At 29.1% G+C, this 15222-nt stretch overlaps 2 protein-coding genes across 3 annotated transcripts in view; both read left to right on the top strand.

Annotated features, from left to right (window-relative positions):
* LOC113376975 overlaps positions 1-6378 on the top strand; it is an 8920-nt gene extending 2542 nt beyond the window's left edge. For both annotated transcript variants that reach the window (XM_026617125.1, XM_026617117.1), the window contains exon 2: positions 5004-6378. In XM_026617125.1, coding sequence (XP_026472910.1) covers positions 5005-6363 — 1359 coding nt within the window. In that variant the 5' untranslated portion in view covers position 5004 and the 3' untranslated portion in view covers positions 6364-6378. The remainder of the gene's footprint in view (positions 1-5003) is intronic.
* Positions 6379-9616: 3238 nt separating this feature from the next.
* LOC113363168 (disintegrin and metalloproteinase domain-containing protein 12) overlaps positions 9617-15222 on the top strand; it is a 35145-nt gene continuing 29539 nt past the window's right edge. Inside the window, exon 1 of the mRNA XM_026605647.1 lies at positions 9617-9800. Coding sequence (XP_026461432.1) covers positions 9722-9800 — 79 coding nt within the window. The 5' untranslated portion in view covers positions 9617-9721. The remainder of the gene's footprint in view (positions 9801-15222) is intronic.

Below are 15222 nucleotides of genomic sequence, written 5' to 3'. Positions count from 1 at the left end.
AGAGCTATACTAAAAGTTTGTAAACCGCTGACTTTAAGGCATCCAAATTACAGTACGTCCTGCAGAGCTTCTTAATTATAAATAATATACAGAGCATACAGTTAAATAAAATCTTATATGATTTTTTTTTGATAAAAAAAATCATTGCTTTTCATATTTGTTATCATTATTTCGACACTTTGAGGAATGGCATGTCCAAAATAACTTGGATTTGTTAGAAATAATACTTCTTGAAATTTTCTTTGGGGTCTAAGTACATGAAAAAAATGCAGCCCTGTACAATGTTTTATAAAATTTCATGTAACTCCTGGTTTTTGTTTAAAACGTTATGGATTTTGGTATTTATTATTATATTAAGCACTTTTAAGGGTAATATATTAAATTTACAATATTGACGTTCTGCAGAGCTCCTTCAATAAATTGCACCGAAAAAATCTCCTGCAATTTTGTGTTAAATCCATAAGTTTTTTTTTATTTGACCTTCAAATTCCCAAGTTTCTCAGTACTTTTGCGGTTTAAAAATAATAGTTCCTTCTCATTATTCCAAAACCGGTTCTCCGGAGCCCTATCAGCACCTGTGACGTCAAATAATGAAAGTTCAATTAAAAATAAGAAGTCTTGCAATGGACTCTCGAAGGTATTCGAAAACGACCCAGGTAGTTGTCTGCCTACGGTACTTTTACCATTGCTTCGAGGTTCTGCAAGAACTTGACTTGATAAACAAGTTTTTACGGAGAATAACTGCATTTTCAGATTGTTAATTGCTTTGGAAATAATATGTTGAGAATAATATTAATAATTATAAGAAGGTATGAAAAAAATGTTTCATGTCGGAGAAATATAAAACTGTCGCATATTTATCGCATCTATCAAATCAGTCCGACAAAAAACTAGTGGTGTGTGAAGTTGTGACTTCACAATCATCTGTTTTTTTTAAAAAAAACAAATTGTACGTTGTTGAAAAAGTTGAAACTTGCTTTGTGTAGAACATTTTCCGTCTGCAAAAATCCAAATCTTTGCTGCATTTTTGACCTGACGCATCATATCAATCTTGCAGTGCTCTTTGAATATTGATTGGCTTTGAATTTGATTAAAAAAATCTGATAATTAATCATTTTTGTTAAAAAAAACTCATTGATTACAGAATTTGTTATTATTATATCACAACAGCTCCTTGAATTCTGATTATCAAAGTTTAATTCAGAAAATGCCTTATAATTATTAATGTTTATTATAAAACTTATTGATTATAATAGTTGTTGTTATTAAAGCTACTTTGAGGATTTTAGTTTTTTAACTTCCCGTAGGGTAAGTTATTTTAATGGGCCGAAAATCGAAATTGAAAATTTTTACATTTCTCAACGTTTTGAAGGTTTCTGAACATTTTGCCATATCTTAGAAATAATGGATGTGTGTGTGTGTATGTATGAATACAATTTTTCAGTAACGTTTTCGGGCGCACGGATCAACCTATTTGAATGGTTCAAAAAACATTCGATTTCTATTAATAGGGAGATGTGCTGATTAGTTTTTGGCAAAGGCAGGTCCAGCAGTTACGTAGATAAAGAGCAAATAGTGCAGAAAATAGAAATCGAGTTTTTGAGAGAACGGAGCATTCGATTTGAATGATCTAAAAAACATTCAATTAGTAATGATTGGGAGAAGTGTTCATTAGTTTTTGGCAAAGGCAGGCCCAGCCATTTCGAAGATACGGAGCTAAATGTGTAAAAAATGGCAGTTTTTGAGAGAACTAAGCGTTCGATTTAAATGATTCAAAGAACTTTCTGCTTGTCTTAACAAAATAATTGATTTTGGAAAAAAAAATTATTTCTACTTTTTTTTCAAAAAAAAAAATTTTTGTGTAACGAAAATAATACAGATTTTATTTTTAATTTTGACCATAGTTCTAATATACTTTAAACAAATAATTTCAACTTTGCAATTCAGTTTATATAATTCTTATTTTTGGTACAAGTTGTTATTAAAGAACCTTTGAGATACAGCATATCCTGATTTTTTTTTACAAGTCTAGACAATACACTTTGAAAATTGCAAAATTGAATACATCAACTTCTTGCAAATTTTACCTCTTGTAGAGATCAATGAACAGAAAAAATCAAAATACCTTGAATAATTAATTGCTGATTTTCTATGTTATTACAAGTCCTACGCTATATTAGATTGGTCGATGATTAGATAAACTTTACCAGTATTATTTTGAGAATCACTGATCATTTTATTGAAATTCTTACTCTCAGTTTTGTTCTTGTTGTCTATAAATACCCGCATGGAATTGTCATTTAGAAAAAAAACAGTAGTTAAGAGCTTATTCCCCTTCGCTGCATGTTACTTATTTTAAATTTATGTTTTATAGTTGTTGGATGCAAGAGTAGAAATCAATTATTATCCTAAAGTTTTATTGACACTGTAATATAGTCTAGTGTAGTTTTTATCAAATATTATTTGCACACGCTGTAGTATCATTTCCTTTTAATAATTAGTCATGCAGGAAGTTCTTACACTGCAAAAATTGTAGATTCATCAAAAAGTTTAGTAATGTGTAAATGTTTTAATTTATTATTCTTAAAGATAACATATGCACACCACATGAATATATACATTTGTGACAATTTTACCCTTATCTTATTCTTACTACTAATCTCGTTAAATTAGTGCAGTAAACGGAGCGTTTTAGATCTGAATTTTTTTACTGTGCTCCGAATTGAATGAAATTTTGGAAATCATCTTACCATCAAGTTCAAAAGTGAAAACAATTCGGGTTGCGCCATCACCCCCCGGGGGGATGACACCCCTTCTCAATTGCGTAATTACATTTTTTTTAAAATAACGACGGAAATCGATAGAAGAACTAATTATAAAAAAATGTCTTTTATAGTTTTTCAAAAAAACTAATACTTTTCAAGTTACTAGCCACTAAAGATTCATATATTTTTGGCGTTTTTCTTCGTTTTTTTGCAAATATCTCCTAAAATATATATCTTAACAAAAATCTTGTAATGAACAAAATAATGTCAATAAAAATCTTAATACATCGGTATTACATAAAGTGTTCTAGGAAAAATATTAAGCAAGATTTGAAAGAGCAAAGTCGTTTTTTATTTCGTTCAAGATTTAATTGTTGTATTTAAAGCCATCTAGTGTCGAGGTTTTACATTTTATGCATTTCGGTGAAATTGGGTTTTATAGTGCTCAATATAAGCTTTAAAATGAGTGCTGTTACAAGTTTTTTCAGAAACACAAACCAATTTCAGAAAACTCACGATTTTATAAAAACCTTTTTCCAATTTTTAAACATTCATAACTCTGTCAATTTTTGTGTGAAAGAAAAATAATAAAAAACAATAATAAGCCAGAAAGATCTCTTTGATTTTTATCTATATGCTTTTATACGTGTCTTTTATTCTTTTTGAGATATAATGAAAATAATTTCGATTTTTAAAAAAAATGGAAAAAGTTTTTATAAAATCGTGAGTTTTCTGAAAATAGTTTGTACTAAAGTAGTGAATCTGCTAGAATCCATCAAGATGTCTATAATGAAGTGAATTCTAGATGTAATGTGAATTACTTTAATTCTGGTGGAAATGGCGCTCATTAAACCATATGATTTAAAAGAAAAAAAAACTAATTCCAAAATTTCATTCAATTCGGAGCACGGTGAAAAAATTCAGAGGTTATACCCTTTTTTCCTCTCCGTTTACTGTACTAAATATGATTATGCATCCATTAAACGTACATTACACTTTTATACATGCACATGAAAAGTCTACAAGCTCTTTCTCATCGATTTATCATACTGAATATACTTAAGTATTGGTGTATCTCTTGCATATTGAGAATCATTACACACACTCTTAAATATTTACAATTACACACAAGTTGGTAAACATGCTACATATACATTTTATTTTCCATCACCGGATATGTATACACGCTACACACTTGTATACACACTACGCGTTTTTATTCATTTGCAATCACACCACACGCACTTACATATACTTACATATTCACCAATCACAATAAACACACTTGTAAGAATTGATTAACACTTTATACACAGTTACACATTGATTGATAATTTATGCACACTATTACACACCCTCCAATCACAATATACACACCATTACACACTAATTAATCACTGTACACACTTTTTATATATTCACTGCGTTAGTATTGTAATGATTCTAATATAATGAAAATAGTGAAATATATTATTATTTAAAATTTAATTTAATAATAATGCTTATCATAAGAAATTTATTGAATAAACATTATTGATAAATTAAATTTTAAATTATATATTTCACATGAATTTTGAATCATAAATTTTGTATTGCTTGATTGATAAACATTTTAGATTTTTTATCATCTTTCAGCATAATTTTAACATTACAAGTAATCAATTTGATATAATTTATTCAATTATTGATGAATCACCTATAATTTATCAATTGATCATGATATTTGTTGATATGATAAATAAGTTTTGTATTTTTGTTTAATTTCTTTATATTTGAGAGAGATTCCAAATCTTCAAGATGAACGTTGTTTAAAATTGTGCTTTTGTTCATTTGAACGAAACATATGTTCGGTGTTTTTGTTTATTTAACGAAGAACGCTAACATCTTTCTTTGTCGCATTTTATTTTGAACGTATGGTACTTCGTTTACATTTTAAATTGCTTCATTTAAATTTAAATGATCTATTTATAATCGTTTATCACGAATAATTTTTCGGTGAAAAAAATTTAAACGAACAAATATTTAATCTGTCTTATCTGGTTACATGTACCGATTTCCTATCGTAATTGAAATGATTTGAAATTGCGTGATTACATTTGATAAAACCTATTAGATTTTTATATTAGTCTCATTTTTATTTAAACGACGATGTATAAAAACTCGTATTGCTTTTCGGTATGTAGCATTTGTTTTATGACGTTTTATATTTATGATTATAATTTTTATCTATTCTAACAGAATGAATACGAGGTTAAACGGACGTAGTAACAGAAAGACAATGTCCACTAAAAAATCATCCAGACCAAACACTCCAATCAAGGAGTCTGGAAAAGTGGAGAAAGTTTCCAAGAAGAATCAAAGTGATGATAAGGTGATTCTGCCAAAGCATCTCGTTATTGAGGAAGAAACAGTAGAAAAAGAAGAGAATGCAGTTGTTACCAAGGAAGTTATGAATGGTGATGGTCAATCTCCATCCAAAGACAGGAAGGAAGAGAATGGTGAGAAATTGGAGAATGGTACAAACGGAGATGCAAAACTGGAGGAAAGTATCAAGCATGACGGTACCAACGGTAAAGAGTCCATTACCACCAATGGAAATCAAGAAAACGGTTCTGGAGAACCTGTTAAAACAAATCAGGACGTTGTTGAAGAATCAAATGATAAAACTGAAGGATTCATGGAAGAGCCAGTATTAACTTTGAGTGAAGATGATGAAAAACTTTCAATACACGATTCGTTTGAATCCGAATGCTCTTTTGATGGAAGTCCAACTGCTTCTTCACCAAGTAGTAACAGAAGTATAACACGAAGATCTCAAGTAGTGAAGATGCCAACTCCAGAAACACCTAAAATAACAAAAGAATCTACAGAAAGTGTGCTGGCTAAAGCAACAACGTCCAATGAAGAAGATTGTATTATCGTTGATGAAAGTGATGATACAAATACAGATACTGAATCATCTACAACACCTTTGGATCAAAAAGTTAGCAGCACTGAAGTCGTGCAAGATATACAGCATGTAAATGCAAGTTTGATTGCTAATTATTCAGGAAACACAACACTCGATCTCACTATTGAAGAAACAAGCAACACAAATGCTAGCAACTTTTCTGATTCCTTGAATGCTACTACTGAAAGCCCAAGTTATTCAAGGTCTCTAAGGAGTATATCTGGTCGAAAATCCCTTAGACCTCTGCGTGAAGTTAGTTTCAGGAATGCAAAGCGTTTGGCCGATGCTTCTTTATATAAGAAAGATGATACACAAACCAGCATGAACGTTACAGTGAACACAGAATTAAACACAAGCATTGGATCAAGAGTGAATAGAAGCTTGAAAAGGGAGAGGTCGAAAACTCCTAATGAAGAAGATGATAGCAAAAGAATTAAGACTGATGCTTCCACTACCGACTTCATCAGAAATTTTATACCGAGCCCTATGGCAGCTTTAAAAAGAAGGTTTTATTCATCAAAAATCAGTAGCAGTACACCCAAAAAGCAATGTGAGATTGAAAATGATCAAGAAGGTGAAATCACTGAAAACCGTCTAGAAGTTTATAGCGGGAATGAGACCAAAAAGAATTGGTGCGTGATTATGTAATTTTAAATATTTTCTTTTTCAAGCAAAATATAAATTTGTATTTTATTATGTATAACATTATTTTTAATATTTTATATAACAATAGACATATTTGTTTTTATAATATGATTGTTTCCTGCATAATGTTTATTTTTACTGTGCAGTTTTATTGTTTATCAATTTGTAATAGTTTTAGTTTAGAAGTAACAATGCACAATTGTTTAAACTTGATATAAGAATCCTTTATTAGTTTTTTAATTATAAACTGACTGTAATTTTAATCATAACTATACATAGATATTTGGTAAAATGTGTGTAATGTTATTTTTATAATGTATCCTGTATGTTACTATAATAGCAATTTCAAATGTAGATGTTTATTTACATTTAGCATTAGATATTGCTTTAACCGAAGTATGATCACTACATATCTTTTATTAATAGAAATATATTCTGTGAACTGACTGTTTGTGGGTTTTATTTTTTATACTCATTTTTAGTCGATTTGAACTGATTTGCATCATTTTTAGAACATTTTTAAAAATTTTATTGTTTATTTTGAGCATCAGATGAATATTTTGTTGAAAAAAATTAAAAGAGAAGACTTTTTGCAAACTTCACAAAGTTGTTGACGTAGTTATTAAATTACAAGCAATAGTGATAATATATATATATATATATATATATATATATAATATATATATATTAAAGAAAATTTAAAATAAATGTGTTGTTCAGATAAAACAAGGAACTCCATCTCGGCGCCGATAATTTAGTAATGGTTTGAGTTTCACATATACGTATAGATTCCAATAACATAGAAAACTTATAAAAGAGCATTGATAAATAACATGCTACATTTTTCAAAGGCAGGTGCACAAATACAATCTTTTAGTATTATTTCCGTATCTTTCTGTACTTTGTAAACAAACCTTTATAGGTTTATTTTTCTGAAAACGTTTCAGGAGCAAATGGAGTTGGTATAATGAATTTCATCATTAGGAAAAGTTGTTAATTATTTAATTTTTACCAACTTTGCTTTATATTTTGTTTGTATTAATAGTATGGATCAAGGGTTAAAAACCGTTTTAAAAAATATTTGTTTTTTGCGCACTGTGCGATATTGTCTTAGTTCCAATACAATTGTAACGTATACAGAGATGCTGTAAGATAATACATAAAGTTTATTGCTTAAAGTTTATTTAATTACATACAAATTTACCAAATATTCCATTTTAATTACCTAAATAGTTCCGAAATTACAAAGAATAGTGAACTTATAGTAATGATAAACTGGCTGCGGTGTTTCCGAGCGCATTGAGATGTTGCTTGAATATTTAGACTTGATTAAAATTTTAAATTTGCTGTATCGTGTTATAATTTTAAACATTTTTAACATTTATTTAATTTTGTACATAATTTAAAATTAAATATCTATATTAATGAAATTGTTTAATTACTAATAAAAATAAAGATTTAATAAAAAAATACAAGAACAATAATGAAGTGTGGCCACGATGGCTATATAAAGAATACTCAATACATTATGTTAGAAAAATATAATATAAATATAATTGAATTTACATATTATTGCCTAGTTTTATATATATTTATTTATGCATTTTAATATAAATAAAATTAAAAGTTGTTACTATTTTTAAAGATAATTTTTATACATGTTTTTTTAATATGTAATTCTTAATTATATTTAATATAAATTTCAGTTTCTTAGAAAAATTTCAAAGGTTCATATAATATTATAATATCGAAATCTGTAACAGTTATCTCTGATAATATGTACCTATCTTATTATTATTTTTAAATCCAATTAGCATTATCTAAGATTATTTTTGAAGGTTACACGTTTTATATCTTCTTATCATATATAATCTATATCATATTAAACTTATAAATAAAAACATAGAAAATGGAAAATATACTTTTTTCAGTTAAAATATTGAAGTTATAAGAACTTTATATTTGCAAGCCAGGGTTCCAGGGTGGATACCTACCTCGAACAGCCTAATATTAAGCGCTAGTTATTAGAGTTTTTACTTGAAATTATGGACCTAATCACCTAAAACATGTAGCATATAGATGGCAATGTTGTTCCATGAGTAAATGGCCTTTGCCCGGGGGGGGGGGGTGTAAAGGTATATAAAGGGCATTGCTGTTAAATCAAGGAATATTTTTAAAGTTAATGAATTTTCTAATTACCTTTTTCACAGTAATCGAATTTGTATCTTTATGAAAAATCCAATATGGAATATATCTCTGTGCTGAGATTACTTGTCTCAAGATTTTTTTGGCATTATATAAAGGTCACAAAGGAATTAAACTTACAAACAAAACAAAATATACATGTATATAAAAAATCAACTAAAAATTTACACCGACATCATTTTTTAGATAGTTATAGTTTTTATCATATTTCAAGATAATATCTACATATATATAAAAATAAGTCGCGTTTTCCTTCCTGACGATATAACTCCAGAACGCACGAACCGATTTCGACAATTTTGCATTCGTTGAGCAGTTCTTGTCGCAAAGAATAATGATGTACACGCACTGAATTTCACCATTCAATCAAAAATTGCTGGCGATTTGGTGACATACCAATGATTCCGACTGGTCTTCCGTTTGACTTCAAACGATTGCAATTTCCAGTTTGCCTTGCGTTCGCAATAACAAGTCGCAAGGCCAATAGCTTAGTGTTTGCGGGATAAATTTCAAATAGATTATTTAGAAAATCGTTGTTTTTCACATGGGCAGTTATACGTTGCCTGTTCACAAGTTGAAAAACCATCCGCTTTGTTTGTGTCAACGTCAGAGCAAAAAACAAAAAATGTGGTTTACCAAAGAGCACTTCAATGCAACGGACAATTTGCGGATTTACTTTCATTTACTCAGAGAAGTTCAAATAAAAAACACTTCATTTTTGTAATCGAAATAAATTCATGACTGTTGTATAATAAAATCAAATTTTTCCTTTTAAAATATGAAACAAACAAAAAATTTCTTCATCTTTCTCACGAAACCATCTGGTGGCGAAACGGAGTTTGTCGGATTTGCTAGTTTATATATATATATATATATATATATATATATAAGATATATATTAAATATAAGAGCTATATTAAATAAAATATTATCTATTTTTATCTAATGAATAACGTTCTTCTTACAAAATGTTCTCCTCCCCTGTTCATATTTATAGTCTAGTCCGCCTCTTCCATGCTCTCGGTGCGACTCTTTCAGTGTTGATAGAAAATCCAATGAACAAACATGTCGTCGACGACATGATTTCCTTAATTATTTATTTAAAAGTTTATTTGATTCTGTGAATTGATTTTATTTAAAATTGTGCTTTATTAATATGCGGTGGTGCAAGATAAATGCGGTGGTTCTGTTTATTTGTGTCTGTTTAGTGGATATTTCTTTTTGTATCAATAATGGTGAGTTTTTATTGACCTTGTTTAGTAGAATTGAGCTTTTGTATTGCATTTAATAATAAAATGATGTTTATATTAAATTAATTTGTGTATGAAGAAATATAGAATGCTTTATGTGTGGATATAAATGCATATATATGGCATAAATTTTAGGTGTTTTTTTGAGGTTATGTCAAGTTGTACAATTTGTTATTTTTATCAACGTGTATGCAAATGATTTATATAAAACACGATAAACAATTGTTGAATGCAGCTAAGAAACATATAACAATAAAAATTATAAAATAAATAACTAAAAATAGAAAAAACATTATTAATGTATTAGAAAAAAAATTTCATCTTATATTTTTATTTAATTATATAAATGTATAAATCTGCTTCTTTCACTTAAAAACAAAATATTTCCACAACCGCAATCATATATATATATTTTATACTGAATTTTTTATATACATTTACGTTTTAAATGTTTCTGAACATTTTGGCATACCTTAGGAAAACTTGATGTATGTGTGTGTATGTATGTGCGGATACAAATTTTTGCCGACGATTTCGGAATTACCAATTGGAATTAGTCAATAAACATTTGATACGTATTAATGGGGGGTTGATTAGTTAATAATTAGAAAAATGTTTAAAAAATCGATCACGTGATTAATGGGCACTCCCTCCACATATATAAATGCCATTGTCCATTTTATGGGCTCTTATATTTTGTCGACAAAATACGAATAATCATAGTTGCAATATTTATAATAATCTATTTGAAAGCATTTAAAATTCTTCTTATATTTCATTACGGTACGGGAAGTTTTAGCAATTGGCCTTAAGGCACGATGCCACACACCACTAGTTTATTTCAAAAATTACTAAATGAATATTTTGGCATACCTTAGAAATTGATGTATGTGGATGTGCGGATACATATTTTCGTCGACGATTTCGGGAACATCGATCAGCCGATTTGAATAATTCAAAAAACATTCGATTCGTATTAAGTAAGTATTTCGTTAAGGAGAAGTGCTGATTAGATTTTGGCGAAGGCAGGTTTAGCCGTTCCGAAGATACGGGACAAAAAGCGCTAAAAACAGTAACGCAGTTTTTAAGAGAACGAAGCGTCCGATTTTAATAACTCATAAAACATTTTACTTGCATTGACACGATGAAGAACTGATTAAATTTTTGATAAGGCAGGTCTAGCGGTTATGGACTCTCAATAAAAATAAGTTAAAAAAATGTCATTTGGCGGTCAAAAATGTTTATTGGACACATGTTCATCAAATTATCAGATATTTTATAGAGTTTTTAATAATGTGTACAAGTTTTGTGTAATTTTTTTTGGGTTCCAAGATTTTTAATTACGGTGCGGGAAGTTCCAGCAATTTGCCTTAAGGCACGATGCCATGTACCCCACTAGTTTTTTTTCAAACATAATTCCATTCCTCCTGGGCTCCCCTGATACAAACGTTGTAGGTCAACAAACGTGAAATAATATGAGTCACTGCTCGCACGCAACATATGCGCATGCACACTACCACGGAAATCCACAGACACAAGGAAAAAAACACTACATTCGTATGAAATACGACTGAAAACATTGTCGAGAATAAAGAACGACCATTGTTGTTTGGATCCTTAACAAAAACCGTTTTCCGTTTTAGTTAAATTAAAATGCAACGCATTGTCCTGTCCAAATAAACGCATAATGTTCTAGGAAAATATTATCACGATCTGATATTTTTCATTTTTTATTGCGCACCGAGTTGCTGCAGGGCTTTGTGATGAAATATTTTATAAATGTATCAAATATTTTATTAACTTTAGACAAATAGTTTAAAAGTTATAAAATATTGACTGGCCAAAGTTACAAATCACCAGCAATTGTAGTTCCAATTTTATTGAGTTGCTGTAAGGACTGTTATATTATTTATTGTAGCCTAATATTTTGTACATAAGGTTGGCAACTAAGTAAGCGCGGATTTTTGTTATAAAAGTATGGTTCAAGTAAATCATATGTTCTGAAAGCATAGTTATACACAAGAGGGTAAATCAACATATATATATTTCTAGAAACCTAAATCAATTCAAAACTATGCTTTCAGAACATATGATTAACTTGAACCATACTTTTAACATGTCAAATCCTATCATCCTATACATTGAAAGGAATCGTGACCTTAGAAAAATAGTTGAGTCTTCACTAATATCCCTTAATACTTCTTGTGCCAACAAACGGAATTCCTCTCATCTTTTACCTGACAGTTACCAAGTCGTTATAGATTATATGAAAAGTAATTTTTTACATTGTTAGAATCTTTCGTTCGTGTATCCTTTCTCTGTTCCTCATTCACCTTTTGTTTCTTACACCCCGCATCCACTCTCTCTTTTCTCACTCTACCGCACATGCTGCATAACCTTGATCAGTTTCCATAATGCACTGCGATTGAACACATACAATATAGGAGGGCAATATGCGCTCCTTTAATTTCTCGTTTATCAATATATTAGTATAATATTCTTTTACACAAAATTTAAAAATCTTTAAAAACTCGCTCACGTGATTAATGGACGCCCTCCTAACAATTACACATGATCTTTATAATTTAAATCGAACTATATTACTTAATAATTAAAATTCCAAGATTTACCTCTCGTTTTCCAATAACTATAACGATGTGTCATCCATTACGATCTCCTAGAAATCGTCTGAATCAATATTTTGCAAGGTGAGCTGGTTGGCTGACTGGCTGACATATGTTGACTTACGGTTCGTCCGAGAATTCGCGTGCATCCGATGTTAATTAATTCACAAGAACATACACGTCGCACATAAAGAATTCCATGATGGATTATTTACTAGTGAAGTGGATGCATTTATTTTAATTAAACACGACTTGGATTTATTGGTGAAACGTGGGATTTTGTGGAAATAAATGTTAATTAGCCATATTAGTCATATTTATCAACACTATTTTTAATAGATGGCTTAAAAAGAATTTAGCACCCTATGTCCCGAATTTTCGTTTTGAATTAAAAAATATTAAGATTATAACATGAAGTCAGTAATTATAGGCCCAAATATGCAAAGAAAAACAAAAAATTCTGTTTGGACAATTTTTGGTAATAATGAATTATGTGACAAATGCTTTGACTTGAATATTTTTATTGGCATTTTGTCCATTATTTGATTTTCGTTAAAATATATATTTTAGGAGATATTTGCAAAACAACTAAGCAAATCGCCTAAAATATATGAATTTTTAGTTGCCAGTAACTTGAAAAGTATCAGTTTTTTTAAAAACCTTTAAAAGACATTTTTTCTTATAATTAGTTTTTCTATCGATATCCGACGTTATTTTGAAAAAATAAAATTACACAACTGAGAAGGGGTGTCATCCACTCGGGTGGTGGTGGACTCCAAATTATTTTCACTTTTTGGACTTGAGGGTAAGATGAACCTAACTCTAAAATTTTACATAAATCGGAGCACAGTAAAAAAAAATCAGAGGTTATACCCTTTTTTCCTTTTTTCCTTTTTGTTTACTAATACTTCTTTGTGTGAAAATGATATTTCAAGATGAAAAACCTAGCAAAGGCTGTAAAAGTTTATATTGGTTGTCTTGACAACGTTATATAGATTTTTGCGAAAAAGCCATAATTATTTGGTAAAATATAGAAAAATTTACAATGTGATCTGAAAGTTACAGGAATCCATATAGAGGCCATCATATTTCTGATAATGAATGAAATAGTTAGAAATTTATTTTAGTGTGTATTTTCGGCGTTCCGGCTACAACCTATACGCCAAATTGCACTCAACCTGAAATGACGTGCCGTTATAGGTTGAGTGACACTCAGCCGTGCCGGTTTTACGTAGGATACGCCGTATAATAAACCGAAACGATTTTTGAACACGTTCTGTGTATTTTGCTCAATATTCTACGTTATTATTCTAATTTTAGGCTAATATTGCATATTTATTATTAAAATAATTGATGTATTAGTTAAACATATAACGATAATATTCTGGCAATTAAAATTGATTCAGGCCGAGATTTTCCCCAGTTGACCTCCAACCTGGAATAGTGTCCCGTTTCAGGTTGGCGAACAAGTTGCCGGACACGGTTTTACGCGGAAACCAAATTTGTACTTATACTTATTAATATAAACTATAAAAGTATTATTATAAATATACGTAGAAACTTATTTATTAGCTCGTTATTATAATTTTTATTACTATTAGTTTTAGATCGTAAAATCGCCAAAATATTTGAATTTATTACAGAGCCTGAAGCCGCTAACAATGGGTGTTAGCAATTAGTTATTCACAATGCAAAAAATTACTCATACGATAATACGTGAGCAGAATTTTTTATATATTTATTATTTTAAAACAAAGATTCATTTTTATTAGTCACACAAAAGAAGGTTATGAACTTCAAAATCGCAGGACGTTGTTTGCGTGCTTGTAATAAAGAATTTTATTAAGAAGGAGGATGGGTCTAATTTAAATTTTTAAAATTAAACTAATTTAAGATACTTTTGAAAATATTGTTTCGTACCAAATTTGCGTCAACAATAGTGTTTATTTATTTAGTGACGTGCGACTTGGTTTAGAAAATAAACAAATAAATCAACTATATAAGTTATATAAACACATTTATAAGTCTGAACGTGCCTAAATGAAATATATGGACCAAAATACCCTAACTTTAAATTTACCCTAATCTATCTCTATTTTTTTAAGTTTAACAGGAACACGCGCCCGCATTTATTTAAATCCTCAAATAAACATAGGCATACACACTCACCTTCTCATACATATATATATATATATATATATATATATATATATATATATATATGAGGACCATGTGTCTATCAAAAGAGCACATGGCCTGTTTTCCAAAAAATCTTACAAACCGGTTTTATAGATTTAGTAGGAAAAAAACGATCAAATGTTACACGATTGTTCTTTACAAGTCGAGCTCGATATTATTTTGTTTGCAGATTTATTAAAATGCGATCGAAGGTAGTAATTTATTTATAAATAAAATTATAAACAAAATAGCATAATTAACATTTTTGTGAAAACAATATTATAGTACACTTTATATCAATTTTATTCTGCAATCTGTTTTTCACAAACAAAAAACAGAGACTACTGTGAATAATATTTGACAATGTTAACTAAATAATAGTAGCAAGACCCAGCTGTTAAAATACAATTGTTTTCTTTTAAAGGTAATAATAATTTTACGGAATATCTACAAAATGCCTTTATTAGTTTGTGATTATTAGTTTCCATCTAAAGAATGCTTTTATTAGTCGCCTAAAAATTCTACATCAAAATCATACAAATTAAACAAAGCAGATTTATATACGGTATTAATTTTTCAGATTTGTTATAATAATTTTTTTAGAA

This window comes from Ctenocephalides felis, unplaced genomic scaffold (assembly GCF_003426905.1).
Source record: "Ctenocephalides felis isolate EL2017-DRISC unplaced genomic scaffold, ASM342690v1 CF-g0.4_SCAFFOLD_00845, whole genome shotgun sequence".
Classification (NCBI taxonomy): Eukaryota; Metazoa; Arthropoda; class Insecta; order Siphonaptera; family Pulicidae; genus Ctenocephalides; species Ctenocephalides felis.
Note: the sequence above shows the minus strand (reverse complement) of the source record. Positions and strands in the feature narration are given on the sequence as shown.